This window comes from Delphinapterus leucas, chromosome 15, assembly GCF_059928025.1.
Source record: "Delphinapterus leucas isolate spDelLeu-1000000601 "Yukka" chromosome 15, BTC_Dleu_Yukka2, whole genome shotgun sequence".
Classification (NCBI taxonomy): domain Eukaryota; kingdom Metazoa; phylum Chordata; class Mammalia; order Artiodactyla; family Monodontidae; genus Delphinapterus; species Delphinapterus leucas.
Genome location: NC_143143.1, coordinates 59,569,891 through 59,589,356, shown reverse-complemented (window position 1 = coordinate 59,589,356; position 19,466 = coordinate 59,569,891). Strand labels below are relative to the sequence as shown.

General features: G+C 44.1%; 1 protein-coding gene and 1 pseudogene across 2 annotated transcripts; one reads left to right on the top strand and one right to left on the bottom strand.

Annotated features, from left to right (window-relative positions):
• Window positions 1-1,777: 1,777 nt before the first annotated feature.
• Window positions 1,778-2,293, top strand: LOC115803378 (TP53-regulated inhibitor of apoptosis 1 pseudogene; annotated as a pseudogene).
• Window positions 2,294-3,476: 1,183 nt separating this feature from the next.
• Window positions 3,477-11,973, bottom strand: SNRPB (small nuclear ribonucleoprotein polypeptides B and B1). Of its 2 annotated transcripts, none has more exons than XM_022592829.3 (7): window positions 11,831-11,973; window positions 9,434-9,585; window positions 7,521-7,632; window positions 6,300-6,452; window positions 4,924-5,062; window positions 4,478-4,603; window positions 3,477-3,636 (listed from the first exon to the last, which is right to left on the bottom strand). In XM_022592829.3, the coding sequence occupies exons 1-7, from the start codon at window positions 11,831-11,833 to the stop codon at window positions 3,599-3,601; spliced, it is 723 nt and encodes a 240-aa protein (XP_022448537.1). In that variant the 5' UTR covers window positions 11,834-11,973; the 3' UTR covers window positions 3,477-3,598. The 2 variants fall into 2 exon arrangements, with proteins under 2 accessions (XP_022448537.1, XP_022448538.1); XM_022592830.3 differs by having other exon boundaries at window positions 3,477-3,780; window positions 11,831-11,972.
• Window positions 11,974-19,466: the final 7,493 nt, after the last annotated feature.

The window sequence follows — 19,466 nt, the reverse complement described above, 5'->3', positions numbered from 1 at the left end:
GCTTTTGGTGTCATATCTAAGAACCTATCACCAAACCCAAGCCCATCAAGACTTACTTATTTTCTTCTGGTAATTTATAGTTTTAGTTCTTATAGATTGTTGATCCACTTTGAGTTAATGAGTGATATATGAAGTGAGCTGGGTGTCCAACTTCATTCTTTTGTATGTGGTTTTCCAGTTGTCTTAGCACCACTTGTGGAACAGACTATCCTTTTCCCAGTGAGAGGTCGTGGCACTTTTGTGGCCACATATACAAGGGCTTATTTCTGGACTCCCAATTCCATTCCATTGGTCTATGTCTATCCTTATGCCACACCAGTTTTGATTACTCAAGCTTTGTACTAAGTTTTGAAATCAGGAAGTGTGAGACATAAAGATTGTTCTTGCTATTCAGGACCCCTTGAACCTTCAAAGAATTTGAGGATGAGCTTCTCCACTTCTGCCAAAAAAAAAAAAAGCCATTGGAATTTTGATAGGGATTGCATTTAATCTATAGAGCACTTTGGGAAATACTGCCATTTTAACAAAATTGTCTTCCAATCTATGAACATGGTATGTTTTACCATTTATTTAGGTTTTCTTTCAGGATGTTTGTAATTTTATTTTTTTCATAAATTTATTTTATTATCTATTTTTGGTTGTGTTGGGTCTTTGTTGCGCTCATGGGCTTTCTCTAGTTGCAGTGAGCAGGGGCTACTCTTCATTGCAGTGCACAGACTTCTCATTGAGGTGGCTTCTCTTGTTGCGGAGCACGGGCTTCAGTAGTTGTGGCACGTGGGCTTCAGTAGTTGTGGCTTGCGGGCTCTAGAGCACAGGCTCAGTAGTTGTGGCACACAGGCTTAGTTGCTCCGCGGCATGTGGGATCTTCCCAGACCAGGGCTCAAACCCATGTCCCCTGCACTGGCAGGCAGACTCTTAACCACTGTACCACCAGGGAAGTCCCTGTAACTTTCAGTGTACAAATCTTTCACCACCTTGTTTAAATTGATTCCCAAGTATTTTATTCTTTTGGCTGCTGTTGTAAATGGAATTTAAAAAATTTTTTCAGATTGTTGCTGGTGTATAGAAATACAGTTGATTTGTGTGCAATCTCATACCCTGCAATTTTGCTGAATTTACTTATCAGCTCTAGGAGCTTTCTTACGGATTCTTTGGGATTTTCTATATATAGGATTTTATCTGTGTTACTTCTTCCTTCCCAATCTGGCTTTTTTCTTCCTTAATTGCTCTGCTAGACCTTCCAGTATAATTGTGAATAGCAGTGGTGAAAGTGGACACCCTTGTCTTATTCCTAATCTTAAAGGTAGTTTTCAGCCTTTCACTATTATGCTTGATGTGTTTTTTTCATAAATCCCTGTATCATGTTTATAAATTTCCCTTCTATTCCTAACGAGTGTTAGAATTTTACCAAATGTCTTCTGCATCTACTGAGATGATTATATGGCTTTCTTCTTGTCGTATTAGCTTGGCATATTTGATTTTTATGGTGAACCACCTTAATATCCCTGGAGATACACCTCCATACTACAACACTAGTCTCTTCTTTTTCATTAAGGTCTCCTTTGCATTTAGAATGGTCCCCCTGCAAGGCAGTAATTTTTAAAGTATCCACTTTATTTCTGTATCCTTTAAGCCTGATGTACTACTAGAGTACTGCTTAGTGACATATCAACTAAAGACAGACTTTGGGTGAAAGAAGTCATGGATACCCCACAAATCAAAAATTGGATTAGACTACACATATGCATATGACCCCAGGAGAAAGTTATACCAAAACTGTTCCTCTTCCAACAGGATTTCCATTTTTAGTATTTCCTTCATACTTTGTTGTAGAAAAATATGATAATCTCAAGTACTGCTCAACTGCTGTGGATGCTGACACCATGAACAGCATAAGGGAGGCTTGCACTGACACGAAGCACAAGTGTGACCAGTGCTTCAACTGCTGGTTTGCCAAGAAGTTCCTCAATGGGGACCCATGCACCGACCTCTTCAAGCACTCAGCAGTGAGTTCAGAAAGGAGGAGATTCCTATTGAAGGACTGGAGGTTCATGGGCATGGCAAAGAAAAGACTGAAAGTTCTTCTTGACCTTGACAGTCACCTTGAAAATGGACTCCTCATATCAGGAAATTGAGGACTCTGGATCATGTCAATTAAAGCTGTGAAGATAGCATGGATTTGATAAATTTAGGAGGGAGGAGTTTCCTTTCCTCCTTGGTATTTTCCTCTCACTTGTAGAAAATGATGAACCATCACTCTTTGAGATTTCTGCCTTTGGCATCTCAGCACACTAAATAATGGGATTATTTGGGATTATGGTTGCAATATTTGGTCTGGGATCAGTTTTTTGTTGTTGTTTGTTTGTTTTGCCGTACACAGACCTCTCACTGTTGTGGCCTCTCCCGTTGCAGAGCACAGGCTCCAGACGCGCAGGCTCAGCGGCCATGGCTCACGGACCCAGCCGCTCCGTGGCATGTGGGATCTTCCCGGACCGGGGCACGAACCCATGTCCCCTGCATCGGCAGGTGGCCTCTCAACCACTGCACCACCAGGGAAGCCCTGGGATCAGTTTTAAATATATCTTGTATGTAAATGCTGATATGCTCGTCAGGATGACCAAGGTTGCCTAACCTCTTGGGCTATGCTTCGAAGGACATTCCATACACTGTACTGAGGTTACTGTTCATGGAAGCAACTGGTTAGGATCTCTCTTTTCTCTCAGGGAGCTAATGCTCTAGAAAATCAATGCTTGGGAGCACAGTTTTATTTTTATATAGTAACTTAATTGTTAAGATTGCTGATGGACTGGGTGAGCCAAGAGAAAGACAGCTTTTAACAGTTGCCTACCTTAACAAGAGGTGTCAGATCTTATATTAAGATGTGAAAACTTCAAGAACAGTGTGGTGAACACCATTTCAGAGCTCATGGTGTAGTTCAGGAATTAAGATCCTTGTAGTAGCTAAGGAGGAAGATCCTAAATGGCAAAGATTTGTTGTTGCCACCTTTCAACTTAAGTCAATGAATTAAGTCAACCTGTATATGATAAAAACACCAAAATGAGGCATCTGGTTAAATGTTGGGGGGGGTTGCTTTATCTGCCTTGCTTACCCACCCTGCCCTGTAATGCCTTTAATCATGAAGATGGGATAAACTGTAACATTTAGTTTCTCAAAAATAAAATAAAGTACTGCTCAAGAAGTTATCTAGATTAGTGCCTTCCAAAGAGGACATACCAATCACAATAGGGTACGAATGTTTATATCAACAAAATGATCTTTGCCAGTTTGACAAGTGAAATGTCTTCTTGTAGTTCAATTTTTTAATTCTCTTGGATGAGGCTGTGCATCTCTATACATGAATATAGTATTTTACAAGGGAAGCAACTACAATTAGGGCTAAATTTTTTCAAGGCAACGCTTCGTATTAAGCACCCAGCATATCAAAGGTCTTTCTGAAAATAAACAAACATACCAGGTGCATTTATAATATTCTCTTAAGAGTTTATTATAAACTAGTGTCACAGGCCACAAGGAAGTAAAAGGACTATGTACAGCCTTACGGGAAACAGGCAGGGAGCTGAGGAGGGCCAAGATGAGTCTAGGGCCTTGGTGGGCGCATTCCCGGGGGAGGGGGCCCTGTAAGGGAAACCAGACAATCCGGTGAGACTCCACGAACAACGGCTTAACAAACAAACAGGTGTGGTAACGTGGCCCTGGGGAATCGGGCCCACGCCTCTGTGGAGCTACTTCCATAACTCTGTGGCCAAGGTCAAAGAAGGCCTGAAGTAAGAGTAAGAAGTTTAGTCAGTGCCTGATCTGCAACTTGAATCCCCACCCTACCCCAGCCTCCCACACCCTGCAGTTATCAAATGATCAGAGGGGGACTCCTCTGGGGCTAACTGGGCTCCTTATGCTTATAAAGCTCATAAATGGAAAACCCGAATTAGAGACACAGTGGTCAGCAGGTTTGGCCGTGGGTTAACTTAGAGGCCACTATGGCTTGGTGGAAAGAACACTGGTCTGGACACTGAGCTCTCTGGGCCTGTTTCCTCATCTATAAAATGAGAGAGCTGATCTACTTCAGCATTTCTCAAACTGGAATTAAACAGATATACATAATAGTGTAGCAAAGCACAGAGCCCCTCCTTAATTACTAGACACTCCCAAACCAAAGGGCATAAGACCTTTGTTGGTCATGCAACAGAATGCATTATTTCACAGTGACCTGAGAATACTGCCCTGGACACTGAGCCCTGTGTACAGGGCTGCTCTCACTGTTCTAAGAGGGAGGTAAGGTCAATTTAAGAAATGCTTGTTCCCTCTTTCCTTTCTGGACAAAACTGTCCTCTAAGAGTTCACTTCCTGAGGCTTAAGGCCTAAAAGCCCCAAGGTATGGTCAAAATCCAATCTTCCCTCCATTGCCCATCCCAACATGGCTCTAGAGAAGGAAGTCAATGCCACTGCTCAAGGCACTTACCTCGCATCCCTGGGGGAGGGGGCCGCATGCCTGGTGGGGGCATGCCCATTGGAGTGCCTCGTCCAGGGGGAATCCCCATTGGGGGACCCATGGGAGGCCTCATACCAGGAGGTGGGCCCATCATGCCTGCAAGAGAAAAGCCCCAAGAATATAGCTCAAGTGTCTGTCTTGAAAAGGTAGCAGGAAACATACAAAACTGTCCACCAAGTTTTGAGACAGAAGGACCATTCCACCCTCCCAGCCCCTCCTAGCAAACCAGGACTTGAGCCAAAGAAGTGAGGCTCTTGCCCAGATAGTTCCACAGTCAGTCAACCAAGCTGGATCTCAGAGTAATCCTGCTTAATTACACAAACTCATCATCAGTTTCAGTCAAGGTTATGTCTCATCATAAATCCAGCTAAGGCATCTTCTATCAATTAGCAAGGTTCTCCTCATGGGCTTCTCACCTGGAGGGGGTGCCCCTCGGCCCATAGGTGGGGGAGGACCCGCACGGCCGGGTGGGTACTGGGTTGGGGCCCCTGCAATGCTGGCTGTGGCAGCAGCTGCAGCTGCTGCAACAGTGCCTCTTCCTTGTGGGGTCATCACCTAAGAGGACACAGGAGAGAAGTTAGGCAGAACAGTACAGTGCAATGCGGTGTCCCACTCTCCTCCCCAACTTGGTAAAGAAACAGCAGACACCAAATCCCCTAAGCTACAACTCGTGGCATCAGACTTCCTATTTAAAACTATCTGCCAGGGACTTCCCCGCTGGTGCAGTGGTTAAGAATCCACCTGCCAACGCAGGGGACATGGGTTCGATCCCTGGTCTAGGGAGATCCCACACATGCCGTGGAGCAACTAAGCCCATGCACAGCTACTGAGCCTGCACTCTAGAGCCCACGCACCGCAACTACTGAAGCCCATGCACCTAGAGCCCGTGCTCCGCAACAAGAGAAGCCACCGCAGTGAGAAGCCCGCACACCACAACAAAGAGTAGTTCCCGCTCGCCGCAACTAGAGAAAGCCTGCGCGCAGCAATGAAGACCCAATGCAGCCAAAAATAAATAAGTAAAATTTTAAAAATAATAATAAATATATAAGTAAATAAAAAATAAAACTATCTGTCAGAGAAGATCAAGCTTGAATGCTCAATTCCCATTTTCTAGGCCTAAGTTAAGTATGCCCAATCCAAATTAGATAAGGCACTTGCATTTTCAAATAAGACTGATAATAGGTTGCAAGAGCTGTAGTACAGCTGACCTTGAACATGGATTTAAGCTGCCAGGGTCTACTTATCCGCAGATTTTTCTCAATACATACTACAGTACTACACACAATCTTAGTCGAATCCTTGGATACAGAGCGCCAACTGTAAAGTTATATGCAGATTTTCAACTAAACAGTTGGCATTCCTAACCCCTGCATTGTTCAAGGATCAAGAATTCAAATGCTGTCATGGAAACACTTTGTTCCAATTCAGTTGGCCAAAATACTTTTTATACATCTCTTTTTTTTCCCCATTTTTTGGCCACACCTCGCAGCATGTGGGATCTTAGTTCCACGACCTGGGATTGAACCCATGCCCCCTTGCAGTGGAAGCGCAGAGTCCTAACCACTGGACCACCAGGGAAATCCCCTGCATCTTTAATAGCATCAACATTATTTTGTAATAGCAAGTTTTCCTTTTTGCTTGACTCTGGGACCATATGTGAAGCACAGTGAAATACTGAGAGCCTGACAGTCATAAGTTGATTGATCACTCTGGACTCTTCCCAAACTGTGGACCCTCACTCTATCCTATATTTTAACCACCAGACGTTGGTACCCCTTCCCCAACTCCTCACCTGTTGGGATGGCCCACCAACCCCACGGACCGGCCCAGCAAGTCCTGCAGGAGCCTGGGGCATGGGAACACCAGCTGGGATTCCTCTGCCAGCAGCTCTGCCAATCCCTGGGCCCCCAGCAGCTCCAGCAAGTGGCACTCGTGCAATGCCAGTCTGAAAAATAAAGATACATGTTAAAATGCTTGTGGCCTAGACATTTTTTTTTTTTTTTTCCGGTACGCAGGCCTCTCATTGTTGCGGCCCCTCCCGTTGCGGAGCACAGGCTCCGGACGCGCAGGCCCAGCGGCCACGGCTCACGGGCCCAGCCGCTCCGCGGCATGTGGGATCTTCCTGGACCGGGGCACGAACCCGTGTCCCCTGCACTGGCAGGCGGACTCTCAACCACTGCGCCACCAGGGAAGCCCATGACTTTTTAAAAGTGTACAGCAACTGGAAAAATGTTTACAATGTTAAGCGAAAAAGCAGAATGATATATTACATACCTATTACATGTTAAGTAAAAAAAAAAAAAAAAAATGTGGACAAAAATTAAAACAAGGTAAGAGGATTATTCCTTTAACAAACAATATATTAAAATGAAAAAGGGAAAAAAAATTTGGTTAGATCCTCTAAAGCCTCTTCCATCTCTAAAGGTAGGCTGATGTTAATGAACCAAGATTGCCTGGAATCAAATGTCAGTATCACCGCTTTCTAGCTGTGACACCTTGTACAAGTTACTAAACCTCAGTCTGTATTATCTATAAAGTGGGAATAATTTATCTCAAAAGACTGTTATAAGGATTAAATCAAATACTGAAGGTACCACAGAGCTTGGCACATAGCAGATGCTTAATAAACATTAACTATTATTCTATAACTGTACAAAAAATACATATGTATTCTACTGTTTGGAGTTATGACCTTTTATGGTCACTAAACTGTCATCACATTAAGAATTGACCCGGATGGCCTTAGATGCCTCTTCTGTTGACTCACTATGTCCATCAACTAAAGAAGAAGGCAGGGCTTTCAAGTTAGAAACCCTCAAATTCTAGTTCCCTACTTCTTACTTGCAAGGTAACCTCTTTAAGATTCTGGTTTATTATCTGTAAATGGGGGACAGAAACCAGAGGATGCCTGTGAGTACTGCAATGAAAGAGAGAACCCCACACAGAGCCTGGCTCAGGTGGGGCCTCCCTTGCACAAGGTTCCTGGCCTTGCACTGGCTCTCTGCTGACTTACATCTTTGGGAGGTGGTCCCTCTACTGTCATTGAGACCAGGTTCTCCCCTCGAAGTAGCACCAGACCAAGGACTCGCTTTTCTTCTCTCTCCGCTTGTTTTGAGTTCTTTGGTCTAAAGACAGGTTTAGGAGAAGGAACAAAAAAGCAAGCATTAGAAAAAGGGTAAAGTTCAAGTTCACCTACCTAAGGACACTCCAAGATTTGTTTTACACTATACCTACTGACAAATGGTACATAAACTTTCCCTAAGACAGCTCCTCTGGACAGTCTTCACAGGCTGAACTTGTAACCCCTTAGGTGGTTGTCTCCCGTGCCAATAGGATGCACAGACCAAGAGACAGGGTAAGAGTCAAGAAAGCCCAGCCCTGGTTCACTCATGTAGCCACTGTGGAAGCCTTTCCTCAGTCATCTCTTCTTTGCTATTACCCTTTTCCTCCCTCTAGCTTAAGGCCTCTCCAGTGCCAGAAGGCAGCCGAAACAATTCCTCAGTCGACTGAATCCCACTCATTCCACTTACATGCAGTATCCTTCTAGTACCAATTCAACCCCACAGGCCTGTAACTCCACCCCTCACCTCACATTAGAAATAGAAGTTATAAAGGAAAAGGTTAAGAGTTAACTACATAGAAATTACACCTTTGTCCTCAAAGAACAAAAAACAGAAATCTCCAAACAGCAACAACCAGAGAAGTATGAACAAAATATAAATGAATGTAAACCAGGAAAAATAACCGCAAGAAGATGGGGAAAGGAAAGGAAAGCCACAGCCAATATCCTAAAAATAAATACAAAATACCCTAATTTTTTAAAATAACTTAAAGATTTCATTTTAGTGATATTTTATATTATATTAACAGTAGTTTTCTGTGGGTGCCATTTTTTCCTTTTTTTGACTTACCTATATCTTCTTATTTAATAAAAGCATGTATTGCCCTTTCACAATTAAAAAAAAAAAAACCCTTTCTGGGTATTTGAAGTTTTTTCTCACATACTTTTATGTACTTTTAATAAATATTTTCTAATAGACACTTTTTAATTATCAGAATAAAGTTAGTTTCATTTAAAAATACAGAAGAGAACAATTTGGAATAGTTCTACACTGATCTGTTGGTCACTGTCTAATGTGTACCTGGCACTCGGCCATCTCTACCACATTTTCTGTGCTGTATTTCTTGACCTCATGCCACAAAGAAAACAACTGTCCCAAAGAGAATCAAAGGGAATTCACAGCCACTGGCAACATACTATGGACGCTGCACGTGACAAAAGAGAGCTGGATGATCATGGAAGTCATGTAACTTCTCTGGGCCTCAAGATGCCTTGAATGTAAAATAGGATGAAATGCAAGACCACATCTTTTAATAGCCTAGAAGCTTAAGATCTGTGAGTCCTAAGACAAGGGAATTACCTAATAACCTATGGAATTGTATTCTCCAATTGTTTCTATAAATGCCAACAAAAAATCACTGGCCCCAAACCCACAAGGGGAGCTGAGCACTTACCCTGAAGAGGGTCAGAGGCTTCTTAAAGCAGTTTCAGACCAGGCTGCACTGGGAGAGCCCTTTAGGCTACAGCTTTACAAATAGGCAATGAGGCCAGAAAATCAAGCTCTCCCCCCTTACACACCTGTGGGGAGAACATGAGAGCCCTTTACCCCAGTACTCAGGGGCACGCAAAGTCAGAGAAACAAAAAGCCTAGCAGCCCTCCTTACAATTTGTACTCTGCTAGAAGTAGAGAGCAAGACTAAGGAAAGAGATGTCTTAGTGTCCAATTTCCCCATTTTAATCTGCCCTGTAAAACAGGAAAGTAAACCAAGAGGAACTAGCTAGCTACATCACCGCCTGTCACTTGGCCCGCCCACCCAAACCACTCCCCATCCACCCAATCCCTCCCCCCACAGCCCACTCCTCACTTGATCTTCCTGAACTCATCACAGTCACAGAGGATCAAATTCATATGCTTGTCAAAAGCTTTAAAGGTGCCAATGAAGATACGGCCATCTTGCAGGATGCACCTCATCCTGTAGTCGATGTGCTGCAGCATCTTGCTGCTCTTGCCCACGGTCTGCAAGGAGAAATCAGCAAGAATGGGACTCAGCTCTTTTAGACCCACATAGCCCTGGTCCTTCCTTAAAACTTCTGCTGCAGCCTTCTTTTCCATGTCTGTCTTTCTCAGTAGTCTCAGCTCTGTCTTCCAGCCACAGACCTTTCCTGGGAATTCTCTCACATCACCCTGTTTTCAGCCCTGAGCTGTTATTCTTCCTTCCCTTAAAATCATCTTTCTCTATTACAATTGCCTTTGTCTATGCTGTGTATGTTTCAGGGGTGAGAGGGTAAGGTGGCTCCAAACTAATGAAACCCAAGTATATCAGAGATTAGCCATCTGCCATTGTGTAGATTATAGGTGCTGTCGGAACACCAACATCTCATTAAAAAGACTGGGTAAAAGAGCTGGAATGGGACTGGCACTAAGAATCCAATCAATGAAGAGCTTGTTATCAGAAAGCAGCTGATCAGCTTGGAAGCGAGAATGGAATCCCCCAAATCAATAATTTGTTAGTGTGTCTCCAAGACTACCTTTAGGAGAGAAAAACTTTCTGGTGCTCAGAGTGCTAATGAGTTTGAACACATAATGAGAATATATAACCTGATATACTCCTTAATTAACCCAACAACCTATTCTGCTTTATAGCCTGGCTTCCAATGTAGTTTTGGTAAAATAGAGACACTATATAGACCTCACAATGAGAATGTCAAGTGCCCTTGGCAGTTACACATCTCTCTAGAAATAAATGACCTGGCATTTGCTTTGTTACATCAGCCTCCTATCAGTCTGACTGGTATAGGCCAATCCTAACTCATGCAAGGGCCTTCTAAGTACCAGGCACTGTGCTTACTATTGATCTCTGTGAGCCTGGACGAGCACAGGTGCTCTGAACCCACAAATGCATGGATTGGAATCTCGACTCCTGCCACCCTGGAGACCCAAGTTATGTGGTTCAGTCTCTTTCAGATGACCATTTTAACCCAATTGTAATCACAGCTTCTAACCACATGGTCTGAACATTTATGGTAACATTTATTGGTCCATCTGTCTTGTACAGCTAATTCTTACTGGGTGCTCACTGGCAGGCACTGCCATAAACACTATTCTCTCACTTAATCTTTAACAGCAGATTTTACAGATGAGGCCACTGAGGCTGTAAGAGGTTAAGCTGTGTTGGATGTTAGTCAGCCTGAATCCAGTGCCTACTCTTCTAACCAATTCTCCTAACAATACCCTACTAGGTTTCCCTGCTTCCAATTCACCCAATATATAACAGCTACCGAACAGAGTTATCTTTCTAAACACAACTAAGTTCATGTCATTTTGCTGGTTAAAATCCTTCAGTGGCATCCCTCATCACCAACAAAATTAAGTAGCGGGTAAAGCCATTAATAACCAGACTCCTGCCAATTCCTCCCACCTCATTCTTCCTTTTCCCCTCCAGGAACTTTCAATGGTGCTACCCTTCATGCTTTGTTCTGGCAATCCTCCGGATCTACACTATTCCCTCCCATTTTCGCTGGGAAAACGCCTGACAATCTTTCAGGACTCTGCTCCAGAAAGCCTTCTTACCCCGCCCCCCGCCGTTACTTTTACTTAATGCTGAATTACCATTCCGAATTATACTATCCATGTCCCCAAATAGAGAGTGAACTCGGTGAAGTAAACATTTCATTGTGCAGCCCCAGGGCCTGAAAAGTCAGACATACTCAAACATACATATATGCTGAACAAACGAGTTGAACTTTTCCTCCACTCGTTCATCCTCCATTCACTCCTCCCCATCTACTAGAACCAAGACTCTAGTTTCAGACACAAGCCCTTCCACCTCTTTCCGCAACTCCTTCTCGGACCCTCACCCGCCTTCACAAGTCTGAGTCTCTCACCGGGTCTTCCCCAGTACCCCTGCGGCGGTAGTACCTGCTCCGACACCCCAGACACACACACACTCATGCTGCAAAGTTTACTCAGCGCCTACGGGATCCCAAGCACTGTGGTCACAGCGGCATGGAGGACCGCAACGCAGTTCTAACCTCTCCTGCACCGAGCGACCCTGGCCTCGGACCCTCATTTCCAGCCTTCCCCTCCCCCACCCCGCCGAGCGACCAAGGTCCGGGTCTTCCCTGTCCCGACTGAGGGGCCGCGGCGGCTGGGGCCTTCACCGCCCGGAGCGGCCAACCCACGGCCTCCTTCCCAGTTAGTCGCGCTCCCCACTCCACAACAGAGTCGGGAGCTCCCGCGCCGACAGCCTGTGCCTCCTCACCATGGTGGCGGTTCTGATGGCTCCGATTCCCGCCGGATTCGCCTCCGCAGAGGCCTAGAAGCCCGCCACCAGCTCGCTTCCCGCCGCCGCTACCGGAAACGCGACCGCGGGCAAAATGGGGTAAGGTAGAAGGCTGCTTCCGGTCCCGGAGCCAGTCCCTTGAGTTCCGGCCGAGGTGCTGAGCCGTGAGCTTAGAACGGGGCGGGGCTTCGGCGGGGTTGGGGGCGGTGCTAGCGTTAAACTGAATCGCAGAGGCTTAGGATCTTCTCTGTTGGACACCTTCCTCGTTTCTGTCGGTACTAGAGCTGCTCCTCTTCACCCTCACCACCCAACCCCCCGCGCCCCAGCTCATTAACTCTCGGTCCTCATCTCCCACCACTCTACCCCAGCTCTGTCCTCTACAGCCAGTGTCCCTGCTTTTCCGTGAACTTAGTCGACCTGCTTCAGCTCCTTTGCATTTGCTGTTGCCTCTGCCTGGAATGCTAGTCGTCCAGGTATGTGCACGGCTCATGCCCTCACCTTCACGACTTAAGCTCAAATAATATTTTCCCACTGAGGACTTTCCTTGTCGTCCTGTTTAAAACTGCAATCTTCCCACCCATCCCTGTTTTATTTTTCTCCTTAACATTGATTGCTAACATACCATATATGTTATTTTATTATCCCTCTCCATTAGAATGTAAGTTCGAAGGGTATAGATTTTTCTTTGTGTATTGTTCATTGCTGTAGTGCCTAGAAGAACACTGCTTAGCACAAAACAAGGGCTTAATAAATATCTGATGAATGAATTTATCAATCCTATTCAGTCCCATGACTTTTGAATGCTACCTATATGATCGGGTTTTTCAAATTTATCCCTCTAGGGCTTCCCTGGTGGTGCAGTGGTTGAGAGTCCGCCTGCCGGTGCAGGAGACACAGGTTCGTGCCCTGGTCTGGGAAGATCCCATATGCCGCGGAGCGGCTGGGCCCGTGAGCCATGGCCGCTGAGCCTGCGCGTCCAGAGCCTGTGCTCCGCAACGGGAGAGGCCACAGCAGTGAGAGGCCCGCGTACCGCAAAAAAAAACAAACAAAAAACATTTATTCCTCTAACCCTGGGCTCTTCATTTAACTCTTGGTCTTTAGTATCCATAGACATGGATGTCTAATAGGTATACTAAATTTAATATGTTGAAAACTGAATTCTTGCTTCTATTCACTCTTCTTTCTAAAACCACTTCTTACCAGTGTTCCCCATCTCAGAAGTTTCTTGGTTTAAAAAACAAAACAACAGGGCTTCCCTGGTGACACAGTGGTTAAGAATCCGCCTGCCAACGCAGGGGACATGGGTTTGAGCCCTGGTCCGGGAAGATCCCACATGCCACGGAGCAACTAAGCCCGTGCGCCACAACTACTGAGCCTGCGCTCTAGAGCCCGGGAGCCACACTACTGAGCCTGCGCTCTAGAGCCTGGGAGCCACAACTACCGAAGCCCACATGCCTAGAGCCCGTGCTCCGCAACAAGAGAAGCCACCGCAGTGAGAAGCCTGCGCACTGCAACAAAAGGGTAGCCCCTGCTCACTGCAACTAGAGAAAGCCGACAGGCAGCAACGAAAATCCAGGGCAGCCAAAAAATAATTTAAAAAAAAAAAAACAAAACTTGGCAGCATCCTTGACTCCTGTCTTTGAGGAATTCCTCATCCCTGATTCAAAATGTCTTGAATCAGATTGTAGTCACCTGCTCCACTTCTACTATGCTAGTCCTAGGCACCATCATCTCTGTCTTGGATCACTGAACAAAGCCGTAACTGGTCTCTTTGCTTCCTCTCTTGCTCTCACAGCAGCCAGAGGGATCCTTCTATAATGTACTGAGATTATATCCGATGTCATCACCCTGCTCTCCACCTCCCAATAACTTCCCAGCACACGTTGGAATAAAATCCAGCCCTGAATCTCTCTCTCTCCATCTAACTTCATCTCCCTCAACATTCCCCTCATTCATCATCTTCCAGCCACACTAGTCTCCTTCCTGTTCCTCAAATCCAGCAAGGATATCTTCCACCTCAGGGCTTTTTAATCCTCACACCAGACCTAAAATGCACATTCTGTCACCCTGTTTCTGTCAACCCGTAGATGAAGAGATGGAGGATCAAAGAGATGAATTATCTTGTCCAAGGTGGCAGAGTCGACAGTCAGAATAGGAATATGGTGCCGTTTGTCTCCTCAGTGGCTCCAAAGTTACCCTGCCTCCTAACATTATCACTTATGAACACACTTAAAAATTACTTATTTAGCACCTACTAAGGCTATGCACTGTTACTGGGATACAAAGTCCCTTCCCTGAAGGAATTTATGTTCTAGTAAGAAAGGCAGACAATAAACCAAACAAATAAGTATACAAGGTAACATTAGAGTGACATGAAAAAATAAATAAAGTAGGGTAGGGGAACTGAGAGTGATGGGTTGCAAGTTTGGCTAGATGGTCAGAGAAAGCCTCTCTGAGGAGTGGCATGTGAGCAGAGACCTCAGTCAAGTGAAGGACATTCCAAACATTTCATATAAAGGGAATCATGTAATATGTGATCTTTTGTAACTGCCTTCTTTCACTTAGCATAATGTTCTCAAGGGTCATCCATGCTGTGGCATGTATCAGTACTTCACTTCTTTTTATGGCTGAATAATATTCCATTGTATGGATAGACCACTTTTGTTTATCCATTCACCAGCTGACAGACATTTGGGTTGTTTCCACCTTTGGCTATTATGAATGAGGCTGCTATAAACATGCATGTATGCTTTCATGTGATTATATGCTTTCATTTCTCTTGCATGTATACCTAGGAATGGGTCATATGGGTCATATTGCTGGGTCGCATGGTAACTTTAATCATTTGAGGAACTGCCAGACTGTTTTCCAAAGGGGCTGCACCATTTTACATTCCCACCAGCAGTGTATGCGAGTTCTGATTTCTCCATGTCTTCACCAATGTTTGTTACTATGTGACTTTCAGATTCAAGCTATCCTAGTGTGTGTGAAGTGGTATCTATCTCAAAGTTTTGATTTGCATTATTACCCTGATGACTAATGATGTCCAGCATCTTTTCATGTACTTATTGGCCATCTGGGTATCATCCTTGCATTGTCTTTTATTATTGAGTTGTGAGAGTTCTTTATGTATTCTAGATATAAGTCCCTTATCAGATACATGATTTATAAACATTTGCTCTCATTCTGTGAGTTGTCTTTTCACTTTACAGTGTCCTGCACAATAGTTTTTAATTTTGATGAAGTCCAATTTATCTTTTTTCTTTTGTTGCTCAGGCTTTTGGTGCCATATCTAACAATCTTTTACCAAATCCAAGATCATGAAGATTTAACCCTATGTTTTCTTATAATAGTTCTACAGTTTTCATTCTTACATTTAGATCTTTGATACATTTTCAGTTATTTTTTGTACATGACATAAGGCAAGAGTCAAACTTTATTCTTTGGCAAGAAGATATACAATTGTCCCAGCACCGTTTGTTGAAAAGACTATTCTTTCCCCCACTGAATGGTCTTGGCACCTTGAGGAAATCAGTGGACCATAGACACATGATTTTATTTCTTATCTCTCAATTCTATTCCTTTGATCTATATGTCTTTCCTTATGTCAGTACCATTGCTTTGTAGTAAGTTTTGAAATCAGAAAATGTGAGTCCTCCTAATTTGTTTTTCTTTTTCAAGATTGTTTTGGCATTCTGCATCCCTTGAAAATTCCATATTAATTTTAGAATCAGCTTGTCAATTTCCACAGATCAGGAAAAGGGGGCCATGAATTCCAGAGCTGGGGGTTAAACAAGCTATTCATTTGGCCTTTGTTTGGTAAAGTATTCCCAAGTTTCAGTCTAGATCAGGGATTTGCAAACATTTTCTGTTAGGAGTCAGATAGTATTTTAGGGTTTTGGGCCATATGGTCTCTAATGCAATTACTCAGTCCAACCATTGTAGTATGAAAGCAGCTACAGACAATATGTAACAATGTGTGGCTGTACTATGATAAAACTTTACTTATGAACACAAATATGTGTCACAAAATATTATTCTTCTTTTGATTCTTTCCAATGATTTAAAATGTAAGAAGCATTCTTAGCTTGCAGGCCTTAAAAAAACAGGTGGCAGGCCAGATTTGGCCTTCAGGCTGCATTTTGCCATCCCCTGGTTTAGACCATTAAGTTTGTGTCTGGGTTCAGGGCCATTGCCCCAGCTAGTATTAATAGTAATTTTGACGTGCATTATTTCTTTGGTTTATCTCTGGGTTCACTGAATAACTGCAGTCAAAAGTTTGCGTCATTGCCCTCATATAAAAACTGTACATATTCACATCTGTATCAACGTGAGTCCAGTGAGGAGACAGAAACCACACAGTAACTTAAATGGTAAATTTAGCAGGAAGAATTACTTTGCAATGGTAGAAAAGTAACTGTAAATATTAAAAGAAAACCCTCAGCTAAGGGAGAGTACCTAAAGAAGGATAAACCTAGAAGGAGGTTTCCCTCCCCAAGGTTTGGGTTCAGCCCTCACTAAAGAAGGTGTGGTTTCAGCCCACTGGATGGTGGAGAAGTTGGTAGGAAGGGCCAGAACTTTGCACAGGCCAGAGCTGGTCTGCAGTCGCCAGGCAAGTAGGAATATCCCTGTGGAGCAAGCCAAGGCTGGTTGGCAGGTACACAAAGGGAGCCCAACATGCACAGACAGTCAGGGTGTTGATGTTGACACAAAGCCTGGACCATACAGTATCTGTGTCTGAAGGGCCGCAGCAAACAAACCTCTGGGGCCAAGTCAGCCAAGACTGATGGGTGGGTGAGCAAAAGAGGTCAAGGTACTGCTATAGGTGCTGCTAGAAATGGAGGCTGAAAAGCTGCAAAAACCTAGTGCACTTAGGTGCACAGCTTAGGCTGGGGCAGCTATGGGTGGCTGCTGGGGCTCTGGTGCACATGCATGTAGAGCTAAGGAGAGGGTCTGGGGAGCAACAATCAGGCTTGGGAGGCTCTGAGCCTCTGCACAGGATGAAGGTCCAAGGTGGCCCCAGGGTGTGTCCCCATGGTGCTGAAGAGAGGGTACAGGAGCAGCAACCTGGGCTGGAGCACAGGCCTGTTCTGTTGGGGCTCCTGAGCCACCATCACCTGGGTGGAGAGCTGGAGAAAACACAGGGTGGCCAATCGGTTGAGAAAGCTGTGTCCCTGCAGGCATTTAGCATGAGAGAAAAGTGCACTGGCTGAGAAGCAAGGGAAAAGGGTACTCTCCAGGAGCCTGGTGGAAGAGCCACCTACACCAGGAGAGAGGACCCCTTCCTCCAGCAATGTTGTTCCAGAACAGCCCACTACTGATGTACCTCATGACAGCTGACAAAGGAAAAATATATAAAGGGCCCAGATCCATTTTCACAGATCAGGCAACAAAAGATGAATTTGGAGCTAAGACAATATATTGATTAAGTGACACCACTCCACATACACCCAAACATATTCTACCATACAGGTCAGCAGAATGCAGGCCTCAGAGGGAAACGATGGTAGCCTCTAAAGAAGGAACTACTCTCATGATAAACATAGATAAGACGTTGGCTTTCTGCTTGGATTCTTGGAGTGATGAGCACTTTTTATCTTTTGCAAATGTTTCTACTGTTGGAAAGCTGTGTTTGCGGGGGTGCTTTTAAATTCTACATCCAGGTGATCACCAAGTGCTTTGAAGACAAACCCTACAAAGCCTATCTTCTCTTTCAGTCCACAAAGTTATTACCATAGTTGTCCTGTAAATTTTGCCTGGACAAGTGCAACACTTCTGACCTCCGAGATTTACCCTGGTCTCAGTGCTATTCATCATACCTTTCTCTTAAGTTTTCTCTCAGATTCCCCACATCATCTCTTCCAGGTCTTCAACACCCAAATAATTCCTGTACCAATATATTAAGCAGAAAATCTGATCTCAAATGTCTTCACAATTTTATTAGGCACACCTCCAATATTGCAAAATTTACTTACTCTAAGATTTTTACAAGTTGAACCCCTCTATCAAAAGACAAGGAAGCCTCTTTTAGTGGCAGTGTTTATTAGACCTAGGGGAAGGTCGGGGTCCTGCTGCTTTTGCCCAAGGTTATTATAATACACAAAAGAGAGGCAGCTCAGACAAAAACTATGATAAGTAGCATTAAACTTCATAAAATTAAGCTCTCTCCCCCCCGCAGACAAAAAAATAGCTTTCTAGTTCCCAGAAGGAGTAGGAAGTAGGGAAAAGGGGAACTGATGACTAGTAGCAGCAAGGATTCTGTAAAACCAGCTCTACCTTAGAACCTAGTAAGCAAGGTAAGCTGGGCCCCACACTGTGGTCTACATTAGAAGCAGACAAGCCTGTCCCTGTGTGTAATCTGGCTTTGTGAGATTTTCCAATCCTCAGCTGTTGCCTCAACACTCAGACAGAGAAGGAATGCTTTTATCCTTTTTAGAGCACTGATGGCTGGAACTCTAGAAATCTGGTTTCATTTTTTTTTAGGATTCTAGAATGTCATATTTCAACCTGTCCTAAACTTCTCTTTGAAGGGCAGTTGAGGGGCTTCCCTGGTGGTGCAGTGGTTAAGAATCCACCTGCCAATGCAGGGGACACGGGTTCGAGCCCTGGTCTGGAAAGATCCCACATGCTGTGAAGCAACTAAGCCCGTATGCCACAACTACTGAGCCTGCGTTCTAGAGCCCGCGAGCCACAACTACTGAAGCCCGCGCACCTAGAACCCATGCTCCACAAGAGAAGCCACTGCAATGAGAAGCCCGTGCACCGCAACGAAGAGTAGCCTCCACTCGCCACAACTAGAGAAAGCCCGCGCAACAAAGACCTAACGCAGCCAAAAATAAATAAATAAAATAAATTTATTTTAAAAATAATAATAATTAAAAATTTTTTTTAAAAAATGGCAGTAGAGTTTTTGGCTATTCTCCAAAATGATAATGAAGTTAAAATTAATGAATAGGGTACAGAGCTAGATAAAAATAATCTTTATATAAGAATATGGATTTTTATCCCTTATATATGTCATGCTTAATTAGGAGGAAATAAAGGATAACATGGTATTTCCATTAGGAGAAAGATTATGCAATGAGAAAATCTCATGTTTTGCCAAGAATCCTTTACTATCTGTTTTCTTTTAGAAAAAAATTGATAAAAAATTTATACATGCTTACTTTGAATATATGAGAAATATATGTACAGATATTTAAAAGTCAGATTAGAGCTTGTGTGTATAAATTAGGTCACTTTAAATCTAACCCACCGTACCTAATTTCACAGCCAGGGGCTGTCAGATTGCCAGCCATCTTGAAAGTCCCCCCAACCCAGATCCTCTCTGTGACCCACAGGTGGCCCTCACATGGATTCATCACACAAGGTGCCGCCAAATCATCGCATTTTTACACGTTCTTTTGTCAGATTACGGAGTTTCCACACCATTGTGTTATTGGGTCAGATGTTCCCATATCAAAACTGATGTTCATTTTTCATAATCTACTGCCCTGTTTTTCAGAAAATTAAGCAAAACTCAACATGAAAAAGACATTTCTAAAACTGAACACGGGGAAGAATGCTGGAGGGTTCTGAAGTCAAGGTCATGGCTCAAAAAAAGGGGCAGGACATT

Excerpts from the sequence above, each read along its gene's own strand:
- SNRPB (XM_022592829.3), bottom strand. Across the intron at positions 7,633-9,433 it reads GATGAGTTCAGGAAGATCAA|ACCAAAGAACTCAAAACAAG; the intron begins GTGAGGAGTGGG and ends ACCTGTCTTTAG. Across the intron at positions 6,453-7,520 it reads AGGGACCACCTCCCAAAGAT|ACTGGCATTGCACGAGTGCC; the intron begins GTAAGTCAGCAG and ends TTTATTTTTCAG.